The sequence below is a fragment of the Chrysoperla carnea genome, chromosome 2 (genome assembly GCF_905475395.1).
Source record: "Chrysoperla carnea chromosome 2, inChrCarn1.1, whole genome shotgun sequence".
Classification (NCBI taxonomy): Eukaryota; Metazoa; Arthropoda; class Insecta; order Neuroptera; family Chrysopidae; genus Chrysoperla; species Chrysoperla carnea.
This window is the reverse complement of record NC_058338.1, coordinates 32,665,883-32,691,944: the sequence shown is the minus strand read 5'-3', so window position 1 is coordinate 32,691,944 and position 26,062 is coordinate 32,665,883. Positions and strand designations below refer to the sequence as shown.

The following is a 26,062-nucleotide window of genomic DNA, read 5'->3' as shown; positions in this document are numbered from 1 at the left end:
TGAACATCTTCAAATCGAATTATTGTAATGTGTCTCCAAGTAGCCATTTTAATTCTGTCGCAAGCACTGAGTTCGTTTCAAACACTTAAGAACTATGTATTTAATATTTAACTAAAATGTTAGGATCCAGGAAACCTATAAACTCTTATGTATGGTGCAGATATCGAAAATTACATGTATTTAACTATTTTCTGCGATTTTGAATACTGAAAATATGTTGTAACACACTCCAGAGTGAAGAATATATGTGTTATAATATACGCTGAATATTCCACGATTACGGTAAAGTTTTCGCGTGGATGATAGAAATATTCTTCAATTATCTCAAGACAGGTAAGAGGTCCAATTTATTTTTAAATATTAATTTTAATACAAAGAACTAACTTTTGTTTCCAGTTTTCTGACAAAATACAGGATAAATGCTTTAAACGATTCTACTAGAAACTAAATTTTAAGTTTTTATTTCATAAAAAAAATTACAATTTTAAAACATAATTTATTTACATTCCTATGACATACATTTCTGAAATGGTGCAATAAAAAAATTCGAAACATTATAAAATTACAGCAACCGAATTCACGTTAATAGAAATCTTGCTTTTATATATTTTTGAGCTGATTATACTCTTACCCGTTAAATAAAAAAAAGTACGGTCCAGTCTATAATATATCACTCCTTACTCCTGTTCTCTTCGACATAAATACGTATTACTTTGTTGTCCACAATGTAGGGCATTATTCTTGATGGACGTTAGAAAATTTATAATCTTTATTCTTGAATGAAGCATTCCAGTACAACATAAGAGTATGGAATTTATATTTTCTAAGTTGATTATCGTGTTTTTTAGGTTGATACCAATTTCGTTTAGATTTTCAAAAAATGATTTTTTTTACAACATGTGAACAAGGACCCATTGTAAATGTTAATTACAACAGTTAGGTTTTAGATTATTGCTTACAACTCCTTTATTATTATCTTTTAAAATAATTCCATTTTTATCTGGCTTATTTTCGTAACTTGTTTGTTCATTTTCCATTGCAATTTCCATCAAATGATTAAACGCTTGTTCTAAAAAAAATTGATTTATTTTTATGTCTATAAATATATTCCTTATCAAGTAATTTATCATACGACTATCAACAGATATGTATACTAGATGACTCGTCCGAAATTGTAAAATTTTGGTACCCTCAAGTAAGCACACTTTTGCTTCACCTATAAAATTTTTTATAAGGCCAATCGAATTATACAGATCAAGACACCTTCATATTTTCGTTATTTATAGGAACGTCGATTTGAAATTCTGCACAGTCATACAGGGTGATAGGTCACATTTTTTAAGATACTTAACCGAAATCAGAACTTTTAATTCAGCCTACTACAAACTGACAAATAGGGTCGATTCTTTATATTTTGCCTAGTGTCAGAGATGGTTAGAGATATCGAAAAAAATTATTGAAAAAATTGCTTAGAATATTTTCATGACAAAACTCGCAGGCTTAATTTTTCATAGCGTGCTTTTCTTTATATTGTCATCATTAGAATCACAGCTATGTTAGCTGTTCTTAATTAGAATCAATCGAAATTTTGATTGTAAGGTTTATCAAAATTAGCAGATAGATTACAAGGCTGATAGCTTTATAGATTTTATACTTACCAATATTGGAGTTATCTTTTGCTGATGTTATGTACCACGCTGCAATTCCATTATCTTTACAAATTTTTGCTATTGCATCAGAGGGAATTGAACATCCTTGTATATCTGATTTATTAGCTAACAATATAATAGGCACTGGTTGATCATTTGGTAAACATATTTTTTCTCTTAAATCTGAAACCCACTGAAATCAAAAGTAAATTAAAATAAATTACGTATGATAAAACAACAGAAAGCTCTTCAGACTTCTTCATCGCCTTTTGAGAAATGTTGATTTCGATAAACATTAGAGAACCGCAATAACTACTAATTTATATTGGTTAAGCCTGCTTAAATATATAATAACTATGTGATTTTGCAAAGTCGTTTGCATCGCTCAAAATTATTATTCAGTCGACTGTAGTCAAATACATACCTTATCGACGGCATACAAAGTTGCAACTCTAGATAGATCAAACACAACACAAGCGCCAACCCTGAAAAACCAAATTTATTCTTATAGTTCATGTTAGGTTCTTGAGTAAAAAATTTTAGTTCACAAACCGGACGCTCAAAAAACTTTCTGATTACATCACCGCTAAGACTGACTTAATGTATGCGTTCTTTCTGCCCTTGCAAGCAGCGTCTTGCATAAAATAATTCACGAGCTTAGAAAACTATGGATTGCCTTCCCAAGCTTCAAAATGAAAGATATCCGCTTTAAAGGATAACCAGGTTTAAAATAAAAGAAGTTCGTTTAAGAACACTCAAAAAATTGCAATTTTTAAGGTTTCAGTCAAAAAACACTCATGTTATTGAAGGTCGAATATTGTTAGAATAACAAAAAATCCCATATCTTTCAATTTCAAGATTTGGGGGCAATCAAAACTTTTCCGAACTTCGTAAAATACCAATTTCTTAAATGTAAGACGATGCCCATAAAGACATTAAAAAAGTTGGGCGTGAGCGTCTAGACTATAAATTTATCTAGAATTAGGTATTAAAAAATTTATTTTACTGAAATTTAGACGGAAGTGTGTATCCTTCCGTTCTTTCTTTCTAAAGAGTTGATGATCAGTGGTATCATTTGGGTCTTCTAAAAGGGCTGCAACATAAATTCTCATTCCCTTGCTTTGGTTATAGTTGATACAAGAGTTATGAGTCAAATAGAGAAAAACTTATTATAAAAAAAAAATTAATAAATAAACTACTTAGTAGGTACTTACGCGTATTTATAATACACACGAGTCATATATCCAAATCTTTCATGGCCAGCAATATCCCACAATTGTAAATTAATTCGTGTGTCTGAATCCCATAATATACTTTTTATTGCAAAATCAGCTCCAATTGTAATTTTATAATTTGATGAGAATTTTCCTAAAAAAATGAGCATATTTAATATTTATATAAATTTGAAGTTCATATGCATTTTTAAATATGCTCAAAGTTGTCAGCTTTAAAGTTGTAAACGGAAGTTAGCTTTCATAATAAAAGCCTTATACCTAATCTTTAATCTTTTCTTGGGATATTTATGAATTGCTGGCAAGCGTTTAAAACATTTTTTCGAAAAACGTTAGCTTTCGGCGGAAGTGCGACTAAAAAATATGGCATTATCGCATTTAATCGAAAGAAAATATGTTTAAAGTTTATCCATAATTGTATGTCAGACACATGGACACAGGAAAATGTCCTCCTCTGCCCTTGACAACTTTTGGCTAAAGCATTTTTCCGTAGTTAGCGTATTAACTTTCGATTAAATTTCAATTTTTTTATGAGAATCAACTTTCTAATTTAAAGTGTTTTTCTATCTCTTAACGTTTATGATCTAAATTGGATATTAAAGAAACCCAAAGAACTAGGTCAAATTTAATGCCAGAACACGAAGTCTCTGTTTTGAGAACTGAATAATATGGCACAAACGTTAGAATGGTTAGATCAGCAATGAGATGGTACGACGACATTAAAAACATTCAAATTCCTCAAATTAACTCGAAGTTAATTTGAGGAATTCGATTCTGCGATGTACCTACAGAAATCTATTTTTTTTTTTAAATTATTCATTGACACATAATTATTTTCAGTGATTGTGTTGAACGATTGAAATTTAATATCGATAATAAATAGTTGATATTTACATTTGAATTAAAATCTAACCAATATCTTGTAATATGAGATATTTGTCAAGATCATACATTACCTACTTGTACCTAGATAAATAAGTAAGATAAATTAATTAAACGTATATGTCAATCTGTTGTATATTTATTTATTTTCGAATCAAATGTATTTAGTTTGGTAAATAATGTATCTAATTTCAAAACAAAATAACTTCAAATTTTCTTACTATACAACTAGCTTTGCTAGCGGCTTTGTTGTGTGGTTTACAGAATCCTTGTTTAGATTTTATATAGAGTTGAATTAATTTTAAATCAGTCTGTTCTAAATGTCAGTATATTGGAAAAAGATAAACAATCGTTAGATAAATATTTGAAATTGAATACCCGTATAGAAAAAATATATATAAAGAGATGTTTATATAAACTATACCTAGTTACTAGGTATACCTAGTTACACAATACAATGTGTAATATGTAATTTACAGCGTTAATTAAAAAAAAAAAAGAATTTAAAACACCCAACAATACGCCACGAATGGTAGTCAAAATCGAGCCCGTTTCGAAAAAAATTGCGAATGGTTGGCTGAAAGTACTTTTCTAAGACGATATTTTGTGCGTTGATCAAAAACTTTTGAATCATTTTTCTGCCCGAGGTGAGAGAAAATATGGCCATTTTTAAGTGAAAAATTTCAATTGAACGTGGAAATTTCGGTTTTCTTGAATCTATACTCCTTTTTGAACAGAGGGGTCAGATCAAAAACGTTTCAGGCAAAAGTAGTAGCTAAAGTACATACGCACAATTTTCCGCCAACTAATTAATGATCATTTAAAGGTCATGAGGTCCAGGTATGACTCCTTATGCCCATTTTTACCGTTTTTTTGAATGATTTTTCCGAGTAGGCGATTGACTCAAAAATAATATGTATGTTAGGACAGATAGTGGTTTTTATGTTGTTTCACCTCGATTTTGTTTTTTAATATCGCCACTTCCAGCGCCAAAATCAACCATTTCCGGAAAATCATAAAATTGTTGATGTTTTCGACAGAGCAAAACACAGCACGCGTTGTGTTGACGAATATTTCCGATTTATACCGATGTTCATATTCGTAATACACGATTGCGAATCGTGATGTTATACAGGGTGTTCTGTTATTGACTGCAGATCGTCGGCCTACAGAATAAGCTCATAAAGACAAAGGAAAAAGTCATTTACGTTAAATTAAAACCACGCCTTTTATGACTTAATTTGTTTTTTTTCTAAGAATCTAATGTTTTCTTGGAAAAATATAATAAAAATAAAAAAAGTAGGATTCGACCAAACCAATCAAATACATTTTTAAAATGTTTTTTTAAAATAATAAAATCCAATTGAAATCAGTTCATATCCCTTCTTTAGTTTAATATTATTAAATGATAGATACTAATATCTACTGATTATCATTGGCTGCTGGTTATCGAATCATAGTCAGTGAATGAACAAATTTATCAATTTTTGCCATACCTGTAGCGCCCAAACTAGGGCTCAAATCCAAAATTGGTAAATGACTTTTTCCTTTGTCTTTATGAGCTTATTCTGTAGGCCGACGATCTGCAGTCAATAACAGAACACCCTGTATAAGGAGGATTACATTCAGGGGGGTGCATCTGCATCTACATTTGGGTGGGTCAAAACAATAGACTATTTTCTTAAACTATCGATACCGAAAAAGTGGTTTCTCTAGAAAATTAGGGAGGTCCTCATCAAAGTTTTCATTTTTACCTCAATCCATTATGAAACTATTCATATCTTGCCATTTATTGAACGTACAGCAAATCTCAAAACATATTTTTGTCGGAACTTGAACGTTCTGCAAAGGACCTTATCGTAAGTTTTAAAAATTATCGTTATTATTTTGAAGATTATTCTTTATTACCAGACTAACATTCAAACATTTGTTTTATTTTACATTTATAATCGCTTTTCGTCTACCAAAGTATCGAGAATCAAAACAAAATGACACTAATCTGCTACACAAAAAATAGAATATGTAAATGCATTTTTATCCGACCTTCAATAGAATGAATGACTGAATTAAATTTTTTGTTTTTTTCTAAATAAAAACCTGTTAATTTGTTTATTAAATTTTTTTTTATGATATAAAATAAGTTAACTGCATGCAAGTAGTTACGAAGTAATAAATTATAGTTTCCAAAAATATTTGTTTAACTATTAATTTGAAAGGTATATAATAAAAGTGGAACTCAACTGTTAGAGGTTCATAAAAGGCAATTACAAAAAGTTTGTCTTTATTCGTCCAAACTAATTTTTAATAAATCTGGACAAACTTAAGTACATCAAAAACTTTGATAAATAATTTTATGATTTGAATAAACTATCCAAAAACAATACGAAATCAGTTTTCGGTCACTACTAAAATGGGGTGGAAAATCCTAAATTTAGGAACGACAAACTAATATGAAAGTCCATGGAAATTAATCTTTTATTTCAAATATATCTTGTATTGACAATAAGAACGAGTATATAAACTCCCATAAAAGCACGCATTAATTTTCTAGCTCCAGCTCGAAAACCAACCCTGACGAGTCTGAGTAGACGACGCATAGAGTGCGTAGTTTTGAGAGTGGAATGGAGATTTGTACGTGAACAAATCACTCAGATTTGTACGCGTAATAGTCTACGTACAAATTACAGTATCTGTGGAATGCTTAACGTTTCCAGTGTTTCTGAAAAAAACATATTATGTCAAAATTATTTCACCCCAGAGGCGTATTCTAGTTAATGAGAGAATTCAAATCTTTTTTTTTAGTAATTATTAAAAATAAAATGATTAATTATAAATAATAACTATTGCCCGCATTATTATCTGACTCAGCAGGAATCAATATCATATTAAATCATTTCATGGTGCTTGCTTTGTATTCTGGAAAATTACTTGATATTCAATTAAAGCCTATGACTTTACGGAAGTAAATTTTAACAGTAGGGTAAGATGTAAACCCTCGAGTCCTATGTATATACATACCTTGAATCATTTTGTATTTTCTCGGTAGACATTGCTATTTACTAGCCAGTATTTAGGAACCGAAATCAAGAGTATTTTATGAGAATAAAAATAGGCTGAAGAATGGTTCCTTCGAAGGAAATGGATGGAACTGGTACTGATAATGGAATTTTGAAAATATGTCTTCGAATGTTCATCGATCCCATCACATAAATGTCAAAAATAACCATCGTTAAAGTTTATATTATATATATAAATGTATGAATGTATACATATGTATATCTCTACGTTTATGTGTCTGTATTCTCTCTAGCGATCGCAATTTAAGTCCAATTTGAATAAAATTTGGAATCAAGAAGGGTTTTGATATTTGAAAGGTCAAGTTCGGTAATGAGGAAACGGACGGGTAAACAATGGGTGGGAAGAAGCTGGTTCGCACAGTACAAAATTTTGAATTTTTTTCAAAATAAAATAATTTTGTTTTTTGATCAGTTTTAAGCAAAAAAGTAGTCTTGTGATTTTTCTTTTAGACGCTTAGTTTTCGAAATAAAAATTCCAAAAGAAAAAACAAACTTCCCGAAAAAAGTAAACAAATTTGATTCTTTTGATAACATTTGATGCTACTGCTTGACGCTCAGAATAGTGAATCTAAGAGAAACGTGTAGAGTTTTCAATCACACACATTCTGTCATGCTTTTCCTAGCTGTTACCTACAGTGGAACTGGAATGTAATGATTATACATGTTAAAGAGAGCGCCATCAGGTACAATTAGTGGGGGGGGGTGCTTCTAATTTCATCTAAACCTAATGTAATTAGAAACACCCTCACTGATTGTACATCGGTACAACTCCATGGTACGATAAGATGATATATATGATATCTTCATGCTTGACTTCAAAAAACAAATAAATGTAAATTTTAATCCTAAGTACGACATCTTCCCCTACTTAGTAACCTGTGACTATGAGGAACGTTTGTGAAACCTTAAGATAATCAGGGATTAAATGGGATAAGAAGATATCAATAAGAAATGTCTAGGCATGCCGAAAACTACAGGGTTGTAACGATGATATCAGTGTGTTAAACAAAGGCAGTCAAATACAAACAAATGGTAAAAGTTTACCGAACAACCCTGTATGGCCCCACAAACATTGTTATCAACAAAATTTGGTAAGTTGCATTTATTGTTCAGAATAACGGTCGTGGAGACTTTAGTAAAATTACACCGATTTTGGATTTTATTACTCGGAAGGAAATGATATAAAGAAGAAAGTTAGGGTAAATGGATGTTCCATCCGGAGCAATACTTCCACCCACATCAAAAAATATAATTGCGAAAACGGTAAAATTGGGCCAAAACTATATGTTGTAAGGTTATTCGTCTTAAAAAAATAAACTACTTCTATTGTAAACATTTTTTCGGGATCCATATGGGTTCGTGCGACGACCCTGAAGTAATTGTTGTAGGAATGTTTCATTTTTTATGTACATAATAAAATATCTTAACAATTTGTTCTAAAATATTGATTTTTATGGAATTCAAAGAATGTTTGTAGTAGCTCAGAGAATATCGATCAGTTAGGAATGTGTACTATATATTGGGTGAGTTCCAATATAAAACGAGGGTAGAACAATTTAACAATGCATCATTATGATTTAAATGAAATTTTGAGATAACAAAAAATTTGAATTAAAATTTAATTTTTTAACGGCAAAATATTCTTTCACTGTAAAAGAAAGTTATTCGTTCCAAGAAACTATGTTAACTTAACAGTCAAATACTAAACAAAAAACGCGTTCTTTAAAAATTCAGTAATTCTCCCTTCCAATTTAATTTTCACAATCTATTAAACAGGGGGTATCTTTTTTAAGTTGAAATATGCTTAAAACTTGATGAAATTTAATTTAGGAAATGTTTCAAACGAAAAATGTTAGTTTCAAAGACACTCATCTTATACCAGCATCAAATTCGATCTAATTTTTCAGATTCAATTAAAACCTCACTCTGATTCATAACTGACAAACATGAACACTTTTAACTAGAAAGTTGTTCTTTATAAACACGCAAAAATTTTTGGTTAGAAACTCTTTTTTGTATCGAATAGTTAAGACATGAAATGATAACAAAAATCTAGCATTTTGTGCGTTTGTTCATTCAATTTGAACAAAAATGGTCGTTATAGAAAAACAAATAACTTTTATTGGATTTATTGGAAAATTTTAAAGTATAAATTTTCAGTCCGTTTTTGCCTAGATTATACGGTTTGCGGAAAAAGGCTATCAAGATTCATTCGTACTTTTGTACTGATAATACAGTAACCTTGTCGTTTGAAAGTATGGGGTAGTCTGCATCAAATACAGTAGTTCCGATTTTTTACAGTCTTGTTTTTGATGTTGGTCTGATGAATAATTCAAGCTTGTGACCTCGAGCGCCGAACGCAACTTTGTCTAAAATCGAAAAATTCGTGAAAATTTTGGATTTTGGCGATTATAACCTTTAAAGACTAGTTGTTTGACAATCATAAACAAGTCTGCTAAAAATCAGAACTACCGGATTTGACGTTAGCTCTGATGTATAAAGTTACGCCGATAAATTTTTTAAAGCTTTATCTCGGATAATATTGGGCCTACAGAGTCAAATCTCGGCGCATATTGTAGAAAATTTAGTCTACTTTAAAAACGTCCTGAAAAAGTTCTAGTCCTTTAGGGTTTTTATAATCACGAAATTCCGAAATTGTCACGGATTTTTCGATTTTTGACTAGGTTGCATTCGGCGCCCGAGGTCATAAACTTGGATTCTTCATTGAAATAACATCATAAACAAGTTTGCAAAAAAACAGAACTACCGAATTTGATGCAGTCTGTAATGTATAATATTACTGTAAAATGAACAAATAAACATGAACAATCAACAATTATTTTTGGTTTATATTAGCAGAGCCCTTGAGCGATCACAGTACTTGACCAACAATAGGACTCATACAAAAATTTTAGTGGAGAATTGTTTCCCACCTAGGTCCTACGATCCAGACTAAGTATGTTCTTTACTCTTATATATTTATTATTTATAAACAAAACTTCAACATACTACTAGCGCGAGCTTGAGTGAAAAAGTATTATGTATTTTACATTTATTAGTTACCAGTCTTATTTCGAACCTGCCAATGCATTCTTTTGATTTAAATGAACTTATAATATAAAAATAAACTTGAGTTAAAATAGCAAAAATTAAAATTTCAAATGGGAAAATATTTTTTTACTGTAAAAGATAGTATTCGTTGCAGGAAAATATGTTCTTAACAGTGAAATACTAAACAAAAAACGTGTTTACTTCAATTTAGTAATTTTTTTATGGAATATTTTAAACCTGGTCTATTAAAAATTTTGTAAGGAAATAATTCGAATAATTTTTTTTCAAATTATGTAGGTGTATTTAAAATGTTATTATTTTTAAAACGTCTTGTCTATAATTTCGGTGTAAAATTGGAAAACTCTTTTCTATCCCTCAAGCTGTAATTTTTGAAACAATATACATCTTTTTAAATTTGGGAGAAAGTTTCAAATAAAAGTTTTTAGAAATATTCTTCTGAAGTCTATATTACTTAAAGTTAAAAGTCATAATATACTTAAAATAAAGTTATTATCCTCTTTCGAGAGCCGGATCTGTTTAAATATACACATTTTAAAGATTATAAATCATTCCCGCATGTTAAACCCCCTATTGAATATTCACAAGTTTCGGGTTTTATACCTACCCTCTGTGTATCTTCTCACTATAGCAGTTTTACCTAAAAGTAAAAAAAAAAAACATTATTTTTAGCTTATAAAAAAATTTAAAAGTTAGTGTTAAATTTTATTAATAAGCATACTGTCATTTGAGGGTACATTTGCGTGGCGCTTCTTGTGTAATATCTGAATAGAAAATAGAAAACCAAAATGAGGACAATGGGAACTATTAAATTTGCGAATTTTTTAAAAGCATCATCCCTGACTTTTTTGAATTCCTTCAAATTAAATATTTAATTAAATAAAAATAATAAGGCTAGATTATTTAATCGAGGTTAAAATTTTGTTCCTTTCAAATTTCATTTCATTTCAAATTATTTAACGGAATTATACTCGTTGAATTGATACCACGATAATTAGCTAGATTCTACGAGTTAAACTTGAATTTGTCAGAGAGCATATCTGGGCCTCGGTATTTTGAATTAATCATTCGTGTACCGATAGTGCTACAAAGGTAAGCAACGATTCCTTCATGGTTTTGTACTGAACAATCAATAATTATTTTTGATTTATATTCACAGAGCCCTTGTGCGATCACAGTAATGACACTAATGAACAACAAATAGGGCTCTTACAAAAATTTTAGTGGAGTATTATATCCCACTTTATTCTTTCATCGTATTTCGTATTTTAGATTTATTATTTGGTATTTTATATTTATTATTTATAAACAAAACTTCAACATACTGCTAGCGAGAGTTTGTATGAAAAAGTATTATTTTATATCATAGAGATAGATAACACAGAGAGAGAACGATATGCGTAGCGAGACAGAAGACTGTCAGTGAGTCTCTTAATTATACACGATAGTCAGTATATTACATATAAGTATATGCATTAGACAAGGACACAATGGGACTCACTGGCAGTCTTCTGTCTCGCTACGTATATCACATCCACCTACAGGCTAACAGACCACTCGCGTTTTCTATCTATATTACGTCCTCTATGTTTTATATTAATTATTGACATTTAAAAGTTTTACGAAAATCAACTAGTTTATTTAAAACTGCAGTCTCCACCAGGCTTATTTCGAACCTGCTTAATGGATCTATTCACTATTATTTTATGTAAAAGAATAAAATAGATATAGCCTTTATTTTTTTAGTAATCTAGCCCCGACACACCATTATATATCACTATATATCAGTTATATTATTACAAATGAGGAAATATTAACTCTTATATTAACTTTGTTATTAACATTTGTTTACTTCCGTTGTAATGGATGAAATTTTACCAATAAATATATGTTATAATTACACACGATTTTTAATGTCTGTATTTTGTGTTCAAAGAAATCTATGTATACCAACTTGTCATTTAATACCTTTAATGAATTCATCTGCACTAATACTATTATTCCAAAACGATGAACCAGAAAATTTTTGAGGATGGGAGGCTGACATTTGTATTCTATAAATTGCATGATCTCCATTATTATCTTGCTTCACTATCTAGTATTCTAGTATAATCTATCCCTTAAGAAATGTATTTGCAATATGTACTTCTTTCTACGTTTCTGAAAAACTTCTTTTTCGTTGGAATTTCGCGACATTCTTATACAAGATTAAAAGTTTCAATTTTTGTCTCAATATAGAATAGCAGAGAACTTATAAGATATAAGATTTCTTTTACTTAAAAATAATAAATTTTTAAGTATATTAAATCGACTTCTAACTAATTATAAATATTAGCACCATTAGCTCATTCCTGTAAATAAAATTGATGTTTCTGTCTGTGTGTCTGTATGTCTGCCTGTTGGCTCTAATCTCCAAAATATTGATTAAAAAATAATTTTAAATATTCACAAAAAATTACTAAAATAAAACACAAATCTTTAGAGAAAAACATAGGATTCCATTTAAAAAATCAAAGTTAAAGTCTCAGTTATGTGACTCCCTAGACCTTAAAACTTTTATCTGTAAATTTTGTCACTATCTTAGTTAGTTTTCAGAAAATGAGATTGGTGAAATTTAAAAAAAAGCACGAAGATAACAAAACTTAATTGAATATATTATAAAAGAAGAATGTTTTTATCCGAAGAAGTATTACCAGATATTGGGATAACAGGAAACTGCACGATATTACGTTTGAAAAACTCACGATATCAATTCACGGGTATATAATTTAACAATATAAAATGCTCACTGCGTGTGCTCCCTTGGGAATTAAATGTCATTAAATATAAAAAAATTTATTAATTGTATAGATACAACTAAAAGATGTTTGTTAACTCTCTAGGGTACACTAGCCAGCCTAACCAGATAGTCAAATGGTAAAATCTTATGACATTTCTATACGAATAATAATAAAAAATTTATGTTTTAACCGAAATAACATCCATTAAAAAATTTTATTTCACAACTTCAGATTGTAAGAAATGTTTCAATAATCATTACATTTTTCTTAATAAACCAGTTTCTTGCTTATATAGGTACAGGAGTAGTTTTTCTAACATATAGAAGTTTCAGACAAAACCAATGTTAGTTAATTCCACGAAATTAAAGAATGAGTCATAAACAGCATATGTTGAATGCGATTAATTTTCGCTTACAGAGAGAGATAAAGGAAGTATAAGGCTCAATTATAGAGGTCAACGAGGGAAAACGACTTACTGTTTCTCAATTATAAAGATTTTAGCACTAAACCTGTAATAAACCTTAAATAGTGGATGCCTTTAAACATTGGCCATTGTGTCGACATTAGAAGCCAGTCAGGTTAGGTATAGCATCAAATGTAAATGCACATACATTTGCGCTGATACTTAACTTCACATAGCTTCTACTTTCGACGCTTTCTGTGATGCCATCAACTATTCGGTGTTTTATATAGATCAGTGGGTTTAATAAGGTTAAAATGGCGGAACTCCAAGTCTCACTAACCCAAGTTTAACTGTATACCTATTATTATCTTTAATAGAATCAAGCACAATTAAAATAATTTTGCATGACACGCAAACTTATGAAATTACTGATTATTTGACTCAGTGTTCGAGTTTTAGACATATATGTATATCATACCTCTTTAATATGTTTGAAAAGTGATTTCTTAAACTTTGTACAACGCATATGATTGTTTGTTTATATTTTTGTTTTTATGAAAAGTAAGCACTTTGGATATTATCCCAAAATAAATTAACGAATATCCTCGGCTAATCACGTATGAAGTTTGATACATACAAATTATCATTATCTTAAGATATTTTATAATCTTTAGATATTTAAGTGTCATCAAACGTTATGTCAGCACTACTCTGCTGTGGTATCTAACTAGTGTTTTTTATTTACTCTATTTATATTTGAAGTGGGTTGAAGTGATTGCATACAAGTTTTCGAAAAATGATCAAATTATTACACTTGCATTCTTCAGATAAACAGATTCCTTAAAGCGGGAAAATAACACAAACAAAAGGAATCATCCAGCTGGAATCTGACTGCGTAACTTTCCCAAAGTCAAATCATTCACGCCCATTCACGTGTGACATTCTACCAACGCCAACTCATCCGTGCAGCAATTCACCCACAATTCAAATATGGACCCTATTAGAGGCAAGGTCAATCTGCGAATCAGTGAGTGGTAATAATAGGATTAACGCAAGGATAAAAAAAATTCACAGACCTGTGCTAGCTCGACTCCATTAATGGTTAGCACAGACCTTTGCTAGCCAATCAGTTGAAATCTTATGATTAATGCAAAGACTAAAACTTCCGTCGACCTGTGCTAACTCAACCCTATTACGGAACGGTAAATAATATAAACACAATCGAAAATTTACAAGCAATATTTCTAGCCCACATAATTTGTAAACTAAACTTACAATGCCCTTATAAGTTACAAATAGACTGGATAGAAAAATATTAGTCAATGTTAAAATATGCTTTAAATGTATCAAGTTCAATAGCAAATGGGCCTAAACAAATAATAAATCTTTATCAAGCAAGGAATTAGTATGAAAGATTAAATAAATAATGTCAACATTATCAAAAATTTAGTACAAACATATAAAATACATCAGAAATTTGATCGACACTTCTAAACCACAGAAAATATTAATTAACATTCGAATAAAATCCTTACACAAGGTAATTTCCCGCTAAAATAATTACTATTGTCAATGTTAATTATTTGCACTGTAAAAGAAACCATACAAAACTAACTGGGTCATTGTTAAGTGAAAAACTTGAAATAACAATGGAAAATTAAAAACTTTTGAAAAAAAACAATACATACCAACACCAAATTCACCAATAACTAAAAATTTTAAAAGTAATTCTTTTTGTGGATAATTGTTTTTAAAATCAGCGTTTTTCACTTGCATTATGAATTGATAATTTTTAAAACAGAGCCTAAGGTACTTTTTTTATATCACTGAATGAATAATTTATTAAGTTATTTAAAAGGAACAAACCATTTTTTAACGTTCACAAACACTACTTCGTTTTGAATAGTAATAATATCAACAAATGTTAAAAGTACCTCTACATTGTATTACGAAAACTAAATAGAAAAAAAAAAAAATAATACGTCTATCAATGTATACCGATCTATGCAACTGTTTACAACACTGAAGGGAATGTGTAGAATAGTCTATGTTTTATTATTTCTTTGAATTAGTGCAGGCGCCAGCAGGAGATTTATTTTCACAAAGAATCGGTTTTTAATGATTTCAGTTTCGTCTCTGTTAGTTAAGTCAAAAACTTGACTAATTTTTCCATTTCCAAACTATCGTACCCAAAAAATTAAAAAAAAAATTGTTTTTGTTTATTCTTAGCTTACAAACTATAGATTTAGATGAAACTGAGCAGGCAGCATTACCTACCAAACAAAATGGAAGTTTTCTGGATCCCCTCTCACCAAGGTATAAGAGGAAATGAATTAACAGACAAAGAGGCTAAAGAAGCTACGATCACAGGTACAGATCTAACCCAACAACTTCCTACAACTACTACCGGCTTCAAAAAGGCAGTAAAGAATCACATCACCAAAGAATGGGACACTAGGTGGTCTACCAGTTAGTATCACCTCCACAAAAGCAGGAACAATGTAACTGAATCAAAACCATCCACTCAGAGCAGAGAGGACCAGTGCTATATCACTCGACTGAAAATTGGACTTACAGCATTCTCTCATGGACATCTCCTGAGTAAGACCACCCCCAAAATATGCTGAGCATGCAACGAACCAGCCTCTGTAAGCCGAGATATAATATAACATCATCGAGATATGCCCAGGACTCACCCAACTCAGAACACACCATTGCCTCCAAACCATTAAATTTTTAAAATCGATGAAACTTATCTGCTAATATATAAACAGTAACTTAAGGTATAAGGTATATCTGTGAACACAAACTTGAACTTGACAAAATATACAAACTTTGAAAAGCTGTATCTCTGAAACTATCGGTCCTATAAAAACCGGCTTCATCGAAAATTGTACAAATTTAACCTGCTTTAAAAATAAATACAACAATTTTGGATTAAAAACCAGTACTTCCGGGTCAAAATCGGCAAAAACTGAAATAAAGTCAAATATTTCGAGTTTTTTCTTATTTTTCTTCATGATCTAGTGCTTTACCAAGGTCGAAAACTGAAATTTAACATTGCCTTCACATTGTAAATAACATATCAAAAAAACAAAAATACCTGATTTGATGCAAGGTTCACCCACTTTTAATGTATAATTTGACTGAATCTATATTCCAACTAAACCCTCTCAGTGTCGATAAACCCTTACTAGCGCCTGGAGTAAATATTGTTGTTTTGAATTGAATTACTTATTAGTAGTTTGTACGCATCAAACAGCAAGATAAGATTATTATAATTACATAAACAATAATGGAAATTATTAAATTTATTATTGTGAGAGATTCAATTACATTTTTTTTTTAAGTCTCTTAAGTTATAAAATTTTTAATAATGAATCAAATTTATAAATGGATTGCGATTATAATGCGTATACATAAGTACCTTAAGTGTATATTATTAGGGTTATTAAAATCTGCCCAGTGGCGGATAAAAATGTTTTATTTCATATTTTCAACTTTGATGATGAATTTTGTTATCACTTCATGAATGTAGACGAAAAATAAGAATAGAATTTTTCGATATATCAAAAGCTGAATAATCAACAAAAATTTTCAATTTTCGATATTTTGAAAATTACGTCAGATATCGAAAAATTTGATTCTTACTTTTCGTCTTATATCGTCAAGTTATAATATAATTTATCATCAAAATTGAAAATATACATTTTTTAAATTTGTGACCCCACTACCGTACCGTGCTCATAAATCCTTAAACACTTAGATACATATATAATTAGGTACTTTGACTATACGTCAATGACATTGACTATATACACTCAATATTTGTTGAAATAAATTTTGTGGATTTAATATCCTACTCAGTCAGTTTACAGTTTATTATTTATAGCAAACAGTCCATTTACCTCTCAAATAATTTTATTGCCCTTGATATTCATTACATAATAATAATCAAACAAATGAAATTTAAATTTTCCGTACAGAAGTAACAATAAATTAAAACATGCATCGAAATAAAAATTCTTGAAAAAATACAAAATTCTATATTCGATTTTAATCGGACAGGTGCGAAAAACCTATTAAACAAAAAAGAGACGCACGTCCGTGATCTGACACTCGAAATTAGCGTTAAGCGTTCCATGAAACTGTAAACTTTCCGTCTTTTGCGTTTTGTCACAATTTCCAGTATTCAAAAATGTTTCTTTTTAAAACGCCATTTTCATCATTACCCTGCGTTTGGTTGCTTTCATTTTCCTTATCCCTTTTTATAACATGTTCTGTACAATATTTGTTTTGTTTAAAAAAAGAATGAATAAATTGAATTGAATTGGTTAATTTTTAATATTAATAGTATGACATAAAAAAAAGCGACCGTATCTTTTATTAATTTTTAATTTATTACCCGTTATTCACTTTTCTTGTAATAACAAAGAGATAGATAATGCATAAGGGTACAAAAAGGGCAGTTATTCTTTTACATAGATATGAATTTGGCGCCTTTTATGATCTGGTAACCTGCCACCGGCATGAAAATTTCTAAATTTGGCGCTTTTTATTTTAAATTCGAAAGCTGACAACGCGGGAATCGCTTGCACAATTGTTCGTCTATGAAATATCATTTAAAACTAATTTAAACTCTAATAGAGCAAGATAGGAATCCAATTATTAATGTATTATTTCGAATTTATTTATTTTTTATTTAGTTTAATCCAATTCGATTGTAATTTAAAGATTGTTCACTATTAATATTATAGTTTCATATTTCATTATTTGATATACAAACAGAGCTTTGTTGCTCGTTCTTCATTGCGACATAAGATTTTATCATTTATTAAAACTAATTTTATTTATATTAAATAGTAAAATAAATTACTGATTCGTAGAGACCAAATGCAATGAAGTTTAAAATTTGAAACTGTATATTTCCATGTGCATAATATTTTAAATGTGTAATGTTTTTTATTCCATACAATTTAAGATAACTTCATACAACAAAAAAACAAAATTTTATATAATACATATTTAAAGTTTAAATTTTAATAATCATTAATAATTTATTTTTAATAAACTGATTATTAATGAAAAATTATTTTTCATTTTTTGAATTGAATCGACCTTCAAAATATCGCTCGCACTCCCATCTACCGAATATTTTATGAGTGATTAAATAAACCAAGCGCTGTTTAATTTTAATATAAGTTATGAAGAAATTTATTTCACACATTAAAACTAAACAATATTTATATAGGAAAAATGTGATGAAATAATATTAATAAATGTGATTTCAATTTAAAGAATATATGACTATTCGCTAGTAAGATATAAATTATGATACAGTTAAAAATTTAGAGTTGTGATCGAAGTTGAAAATTGCTCCTATGTTGAATTGTGTATTACATGAATTTTTGTATCGTTACATACATATTCTGTTTTGTGTAAAATATGGAGACGTCTGAATCTTCTGTGGAAGGTAAATTTATTGAATTTGTGTGATTATAAAGTCATTTTTTTAAATGCATTGGTTGTTTAAATAGATATTGGTACGGAGAGTAAGGTAAATGGAGATGAAAGCAACGCTGAACCGGTGGATGCAAATGAAACTGTCATGGACTCAAATTCACAAGATGCAAATAACGAAATAACTGATAATTATCAAAAAGTTGGCATTAAACGGAAAGCAGATGAAAATATTATAGAAATATCACAAAAAATACCAAAAATTGATAATTCTAGTATATCTGATAAATCCTCTAAGAATGGAGGTAACATAAAATTATTATTACTATTATTATGACATTTGATAAAGTATTGAAGAGATTTTTTTGATAAACCATTTCCGAAAAAATTTATTCATGATTTAAGTGTTATATGTGATAATTCTTAATACGTTGTGAAACGTATAAATGTTAAATTTTTAATATGTTTAATATTTAATGCTTTCTTGTTTAATTTTTGATTTTATATTTCAATATTTAACATTCATACTGCTTACAACTGAATATAAACTTTCAAATTTTAATCCTAACCAGTGTTGAAGTATTAGATCCAGTCAAATTACACTTTGAAGGTTACAAAAATTCCCATAGAGCTAAAAATTAGCATGAATGTTCAGAATACTATTATAAATGAATTGTGAAAAGTCTCCATCACTCCCCTTTGTGCAAAAAATTTTATTGACGGGGGAAGTTTGCAAAAATAGGTTTTTCGCGTTTTTCAGCAAAACGGTGAGTTTAACAGCAAAAATAGCTCAGACAAAAATTGTAGATTATTCAATTTGCTACAAAAAATTTTCCATAAGTGCTGTCATATTTTATTCGTAATAGTCCTTATATCTTATACATACAAATTTTAGAATTTTTAGAATATAAATCAACGGCAAGAACTCCGTCCTTATTTTTATTTAGTAGCATGGCCTGAGTAACATCTGTCTTCCATTCAATTGTCAGGGTGGTGATGCTCGTATACCTGCCTCGTTTCAAAGGTCTCATACTCCACAAAATACTGTTAGTCGTAAGTATTGAAAGAGGTGGTGAATTTTCGGAGTACCTGAAAGACCAGACATCTGTAAAAATTCTTGTGCAGTGTCGAAAAAATTATAATCGATAGAGTAGCATTGATGCTGTGAAAAGACAGCGCCAAGAAGAAGAAGCTGGTTCATCAAAAATAAGTCCTCATATTTTTACTCGTATAACGGTTCAAAAATGTATTAGAAAAAAAATAATTTGTTAAATTCTTTGAACCGCTATATCACGAAAATGGTAATACTTATGAAAAAAGGTGTAGAGACACTTTTGGTAGAGAATCGGATTATCTATAATTTTTGCTGTGAAACTCATCGTTTTGCTGAAAAATGCGAAAAGCCTATTTTTGCAAACTTCCCCCCTTAATAAAATTTTTTGCACAAGGGGGATTGATGGGGACTTTTCACAATTCATTTATAATAGTATTCTGAACATTCATACCAATTTTTAGCTCTATGGGAATTTTTGTAACCTTACTTATATTTTATGGACTAATTTGACTGGATAAATTTAAGATTTTCTTCGGCTATGGATTTATTATTTTTTCATAATTTTATTTCATATTCTGACTTTTTTTTAGACGATGAAAATGGTCAAGAAGACTCTGTAAATAGTGATGGTATTGATCTTGATTCCTCATCGAACTCCCAAACCGAGGAAAAAGATATTTCAAAATCTGAATCGATTACGGATGAAAAAGATGAAAAACCAAATGATGAAACATTAGATACTGTTAATAAAACTAGTGAAGAATCGGTAGAATCTAGAAGTGAAGATGTCATTACCAAAAGTGAAGATAACATTACAAAAAATGAAGTACCTAATATGATTAAGTCCGAAGATAAGTTGGAAGAATCTCCAAAACAAAAATTACAAAAAAGTCCACAAACGCCTACTGAAGCTACTAGACAGAGTGTTCGAGCAAATAGAAACAGCAATCCAGCCGCGTTTTTAGTTAAAAAACCAAAACTGCCAACAGATATGTCAAATCCAGCATATAAAGAACCGTTCAAATATGGTTGGAGACGAGAATTGGTTTATCGGGCAAATTCCGAAAGTGGACCAAAACGAAATGGTGATATTTATTACTTTACACCCGATGGTAAAAAAGTACGATCCATGCGAGAAGTATTGGAAAATTTAAAAAATAAAGAATTATCAACTGAAAATTTTACATTTTATAAAGAACCTCTTGGAATGAATAATCCTGAATTAGAAATCATTCGAGTGGCTAAAGTAAAAGGAGTTCCAACACCGACAACTGGGTTTACACCTAGTAAAAAAGTTTTAAAGGTTAAAGAAAAACAAAAAGTTATTGAAAAACCTATCATTACGAAATCTAAAACTCCTAAATTTGGAAATGCATTAAAAGTAAGTTTATTTTTTGAATCTTTAAAAAGTATAAGTATGAAATTAAACTATTGTTCTTTTTGAAGATTTTTATTTGATAATTAATTTTGCTCTCTTCGTGAGATTTGGGGCTAACTACCCCATTGACTTTACGCTACAATTTTCTTTGTATCCATGACCAAACAAAAAATATATTTAGTTAAAATATTATCTTTTTATTTTAGGTAAAATTTTCAGGGGCTAGATTAAGTCAAGGCAAACGATCGCTATCGAATAGTAGTAAATCAGATAAGAAAAATAAATCAGCAAAAACACAACTACAAATGGGAACACTACCACCAGGTTGGCAATCGCCTTCCAAGAAAAATTCGGAAAAATTGTAAGTTGTGCATAATATTTACGGTCATTTTTATTACAGTTATTTAAACTTTTATTGTTTATAGTAATTAAAGCATTATGCTCAAAATTTTGTTTGGGAAATTTACTAAAATTAAGTAAAAAAAAAAGTAATAATTTTGAAATAAAATTTAATAATTTGAAATAATTATATAAACATTTTTTGGATTGATTCAGTTCAACTATAATTCAAATTTGCACAATAAATGTTCGCTTGTAATTATTACCAGATGTGCTTTACATAATTGAATTGGCAATTTTAAAAATTAAATAAATATAGCATAGGCAGTAATTCTACAGGTGTCAATTAAAATATAACTTTAACCCTCAAGTAACAAGGCTTTTTCGTGGTACTGCTATTCTTTGAATTTTCGATGCACAACCCTTTCCTATTCCTCAGATTCAAGTGTCCCACAATAAAGATGAATACATGTAAATACCAATAAATAATAAAAGACAACACAAACTTTTGCTTAAATCACATTTTGAAGATTCTGAGACAAATTATTCAGAGTTAGCGTACTACGATTATATGTGCTTTGAAAGTACTTAACTGACACTTAAAGCAATGATTTATGATATGTCAGAAGCTCTAAGTATTTGAATAGCATCTGGATCTGTTTCAAGTATTAAATTGAACTTAGTTCGTACGAGTAACTTTTTAACTTGGGATACATTTAACGGAATAACAAACTGGAGGAATCTTTGACACAGTCTTGTTATTTGACGGCTAGTCAATTATACAGCCACAAAATATAAGCAACGGATTTACATGTTATTTCTGTATCCGGACATTTGCGATTAAATATTTTAGACAACAAAATGAATTTTTGTCAGAAATCATCTTTGTGGATTTTTTTGAAATACCGATTCAATTACTTCTAGATGTATTTTAAATCTAATTTCTCCTTAGACTTGTTATTAATAATTGTCTTTAATAACGACGGCTCGTAAAAAGTTAATTTTTTGATTCTACATAAAAACAAATGAAATTTCAAAATATACTCTAAATAAAAAAATTAATTATAATTATCATTTTCAAAAATGATAACGTCGCTTTGATCCTTTTATATTCTGGTTTACAAACACCAAATGTGTTTGTTTGATGATGTATGTGATAATCATAAAATTTTAGTAAATCCAAGAGATATTGATATTTTGCTTTAACGGTTGATATTTAAATTTTATGATAAGTTTGCCAATAATGATTTTCTTCCACTGAAATGATTGTAATAAATTTGATCGTTGCTAAAATAATTTCTCAACAGCAAATAAATTGTTTCTTATTTTGCTATGAAATGTTTGTTTCCTTATCCTATTTGTCCTTGTTCCTTAAAATTTTCCATCCATTGCACGCGTTGCAGACAAGGTGGCAGCACATTGGAGAAAGTGAAGCTTACCGAACAGTGTTCAATTCGATGTAAGGGGGTCGATCCTGTGGTACCGACATTACAATGCAGTCTTTGTCTCTGTTTGTATCATCCAGAGTGTGTTGGATTAACACCTCTCATCATTGATGTACAAGAACATTATGTTTGCAAGGTACTGCTGCATTGTTTTGGGTATTATGCTCTACCGTTTACTTTTTTAATCTTTAAATTCCATATCTGTAGAATTGCCAACCAGAAGAGGAAACATTCAAGGATGGAGAAGCAGCGGAAGCAGTATCTTCTTTACCACCACTTACTCCTTTTAGTGCTATTAAAACACATGCACCAATTTCAACGATTCCTCCCCGACTTCATAAAATTAATACTGAGACCTTGCGCGATTCACCTAAGAAAAGTTCACGTTCTTCTAAATTATTAAATCCACCTCGACATTTAAAATTAAACGATACGTCTAATCTTTCTGGAAATTATCGACCAGAGACTTCTAAAAGTATTGTTGGATCAGTAACAACCTGGTTACAACCTAGTTCACAAATTCAAATGATTCAATCGAATAGTGAATCAATTGCTTCATTAACTAATAATACTGAATCGGCTCAATCACAAGCAACAATCGGAGGTCGTAAATTCATAATCATTCCAAAACAAAATTTATTATCAATACATCCCAATGAACAAACTAATGTTGTACCCCCATCCGAAAATGCTCAAACACCCTCAACTATAAATAGTTTAGACACTGTACCAGTTCCATCCGCAACAGATAAATTGTCTGATACAGCCGCATCCTTAGGGCCTCTTACATACAATTCCGAAGTAATAACGATTACAACTAATAATGCTCATTCTCATCAGGCATCACAGCCTGTATTACCTCTTGAACATTCTCTGCCAGAGTCACCCAGTCCAGTTGACATCCATTCAAGAACATTATGGCAGAAAGATGGTGGGCCTCAATTAAAACAGTGAGTGTTGTTATTATGATTATATAATTATATCACACTTTTTGGTATGTGCTAGTTATTTAATTTTTCTTACGTCATTAGCAACATTTTCTTTTTTATATACGCAAAGTAAAATTATTTAAAATTTATTATTTATTTATTTTTTTTTTGCATAAAATGATGTAAGAAATTTTCTAATAAAGGTATCAATTTTTTTGGTGTTTGCTTTGCACAAGTGTTTTAAAGGAGTAAATAACTTTTGCATGGTTATCAGGATTATTTAGTGACTTTTCATTTGCTTTTGTTACAGAATATCTCCTGTGCATCCTTTCTAATTTTCTATCCAAAATTCCAATACATATAATTTTTTTTTTTAATTAAAAAAAGTTGCCTTTTATAATTTATATGTTAATTTTTTGTTTCTACATTGTTACAGATTGAATACATCAGTTCCAGAGAAAGTATCAGCGAGAAGTAAACGCAACAGTCAACGAATGTCATCTTCATCAACTCAATCATCAACGGATAGAAGTGAAAAAACTAAAGTAGAAACGTTAGAGAAAGAACAGTACATGCAAAATTTCTTATCTCATGTATCTGTTGGATACTCAGTACTATTTCAAGTATTTCAATATTTAAAAGTGCAAGAACTTTTACGAGCAAGCCGAGTGTGTCGAATGTGGCGTGATATAGCTAGCAATTCAGCCTTATGGCGTATTGTTCGCATGAAAAATTCTCAAGTTCGAGATTGGGAAGGATTGGTAACATCTCTAAAACGATATGGGACTGTGTCACTTGATTTACGAAAAATGTTGATTCCTGGTAATGGAGATGAAATGTGGAGTACCTTTTCAAATGAAATAGGAAATGCTGATTCACTTCGAAAAATTGATTTATGTAAATGTCCAGCAATTGTTGTAGAACAATTAGCAAATTCGAATAGTAATTTAGAAATTATTAATGCCGTTGCGATTCGTTGTACGACAATTGATTTGTCTATGTATACAAAATTACAAAACTTACGAGAATTACGACTGAAATCACAAACTGGTATTAATTTAAAAGATGATTTCTCATTTTTAGAACATTTGAAACAATTACGGCATTTATCGTTATTATCATTTAAAGATTTGGGTAAAAAAAATATTGAAAAAATTGCAAATCTAATTGATTTAGAATCGTTAGAGTTGGGCGAATGTGATGGTTTGTCTGAAAATTTTGGTACAGATGTGTTATCTAAATTTGAAAACATTGAAAAATTACGATTAGAAAAAGGTCCATCTGGTTCCAGTACTTACAATATTCTAGAATCAATTAGTAAGCTTTCGAAATTACAGCAAATTGAATTAGTTAATTTTGATGTTAAACCTGGTTTCGATGAAGCGCTTGCACTATGCACCAACATTAAACGACTACTTTTAATACCTACTTACATCACACAATCTGCGACAACAAACAATATGGTTCTAAATGGAATATTTCAATTATCGGGAAGCTTAACACACTTTATTTGGGGAGTGACGCTAGAATTATTACGTGTTACTGAACTATTCATTGATCAATGTGACCAGACGCCAAAAAAGAAAACTCCACCAAAGAAGGATAAAAAAGGTAGTGGGGATAGTATCCCAATTTTAAAACCAGTGCCATTTATGGAAGATTCCAAAAGTTCTAGTGATACAATACAAGACAATACACAAGTTGAAATTTTATCTTTACAAGCTTTACAAAAACTTTTAACAAATAAGTTACAAGATACAAAAGTTAAAATATTAAAAATACCATTTCATGCAACTTGGAGACAAAGTATTACTGATGTAATCCAGTGAATCGATTAAATAGTAAATGTACATAGTGTTTTTTTTATGATATAGTTTAATCATCAGTTACTTTTTATTTGAGTTGTCAATAAAGAATTTGAAAAAAAAATTGATCCCTGTGAGTACGTTTTCGTATGTTGTATGTAAATATTTTTTGTTATGACGCTGAGTGTAATTTTGTTTTTAATGATTAATTACATGTATGATTTATACAAATAAAATTTAATAATAAATATTCAAAGCTCTTTTTAAACATTAAAAAGATTATTATTTATAAAATTATATGTTAGAATTGTATATTGAAAATTAGCGGGTGACTGCATCCTTTATCTAGACAGTTCCAAGTCTGTAAGTCTTATAAGGCAGGAAGTAATTCATTTTAAATTATATCTTAATATCTTCAGTTGTTATACCATGTATATGAAATATACTAAGGTATACTAAGTTTAGTCCCAAGTTTGTAACGCTTAAAAATATTGATACTGTGAACAAAATTTTGGTTTAGATATTCATAAAATCACCTTATTAGCCAATTTCCGGCTGTC

General features: G+C 29.7%; 2 protein-coding genes across 2 annotated transcripts; one reads left to right on the top strand and one right to left on the bottom strand.

The window, feature by feature from the left end:
* Positions 1–514: 514 nt before the first annotated feature.
* LOC123293435 (ras-related protein Rab-32B-like) lies at positions 515–15,056 on the bottom strand. Its single transcript, XM_044874258.1, has 6 exons — positions 14,781–15,056; positions 10,517–10,549; positions 2,864–3,017; positions 2,074–2,134; positions 1,659–1,842; positions 515–1,069 (listed from the first exon to the last, which is right to left on the bottom strand). Exons 1-6 carry the CDS (start codon positions 14,866–14,868, stop codon positions 924–926), a joined length of 666 nt encoding a protein of 221 aa, XP_044730193.1. The 5' UTR covers positions 14,869–15,056; the 3' UTR covers positions 515–923.
* A 3,283-nt stretch (positions 15,057–18,339) lies between these two features.
* On the top strand, positions 18,340–25,671 carry LOC123293404. Its single transcript, XM_044874215.1, has 7 exons — positions 18,340–18,565; positions 18,630–18,857; positions 20,197–20,987; positions 21,191–21,345; positions 22,727–22,904; positions 22,976–23,718; positions 24,134–25,671. The coding sequence occupies exons 1-7, from the start codon at positions 18,538–18,540 to the stop codon at positions 25,524–25,526; spliced, it is 3,516 nt and encodes a 1,171-aa protein (XP_044730150.1). The 5' UTR covers positions 18,340–18,537; the 3' UTR covers positions 25,527–25,671.
* The last annotated feature ends 391 nt before the right edge of the window (positions 25,672–26,062 follow it).

What these genes read in the sequence shown, in the direction of transcription:
- LOC123293435 (XM_044874258.1), bottom strand. Translation starts at nt 14,868, where the DNA reads ATGCAAGTGAAAAACGCTGATTTTAAAAACAATTATCCACAAAAAGAA. An exon ending in TATTGGTGAATTTGGTGTTG is followed by an intron (nt 10,550 to 14,780) that starts GTATGTATTGTT and finishes TTTTACTTTTAG; the next exon opens with GTAAAACTGCTATAGTGAGA. An exon ending in AAAAGATAACTCCAATATTG is followed by an intron (nt 1,070 to 1,658) that starts GTAAGTATAAAA and finishes AATTTTTTTTAG; the next exon opens with AACAAGCGTTTAATCATTTG.
- LOC123293404 (XM_044874215.1), top strand. Translation starts at nt 18,538, where the DNA reads ATGGAGACGTCTGAATCTTCTGTGGAAG. An exon ending in TAAATCCTCTAAGAATGGAG is followed by an intron (nt 18,858 to 20,196) that starts GTAACATAAAAT and finishes ACTTTTTTTTAG; the next exon opens with ACGATGAAAATGGTCAAGAA. An exon ending in AAGAACATTATGTTTGCAAG is followed by an intron (nt 22,905 to 22,975) that starts GTACTGCTGCAT and finishes CCATATCTGTAG; the next exon opens with AATTGCCAACCAGAAGAGGA.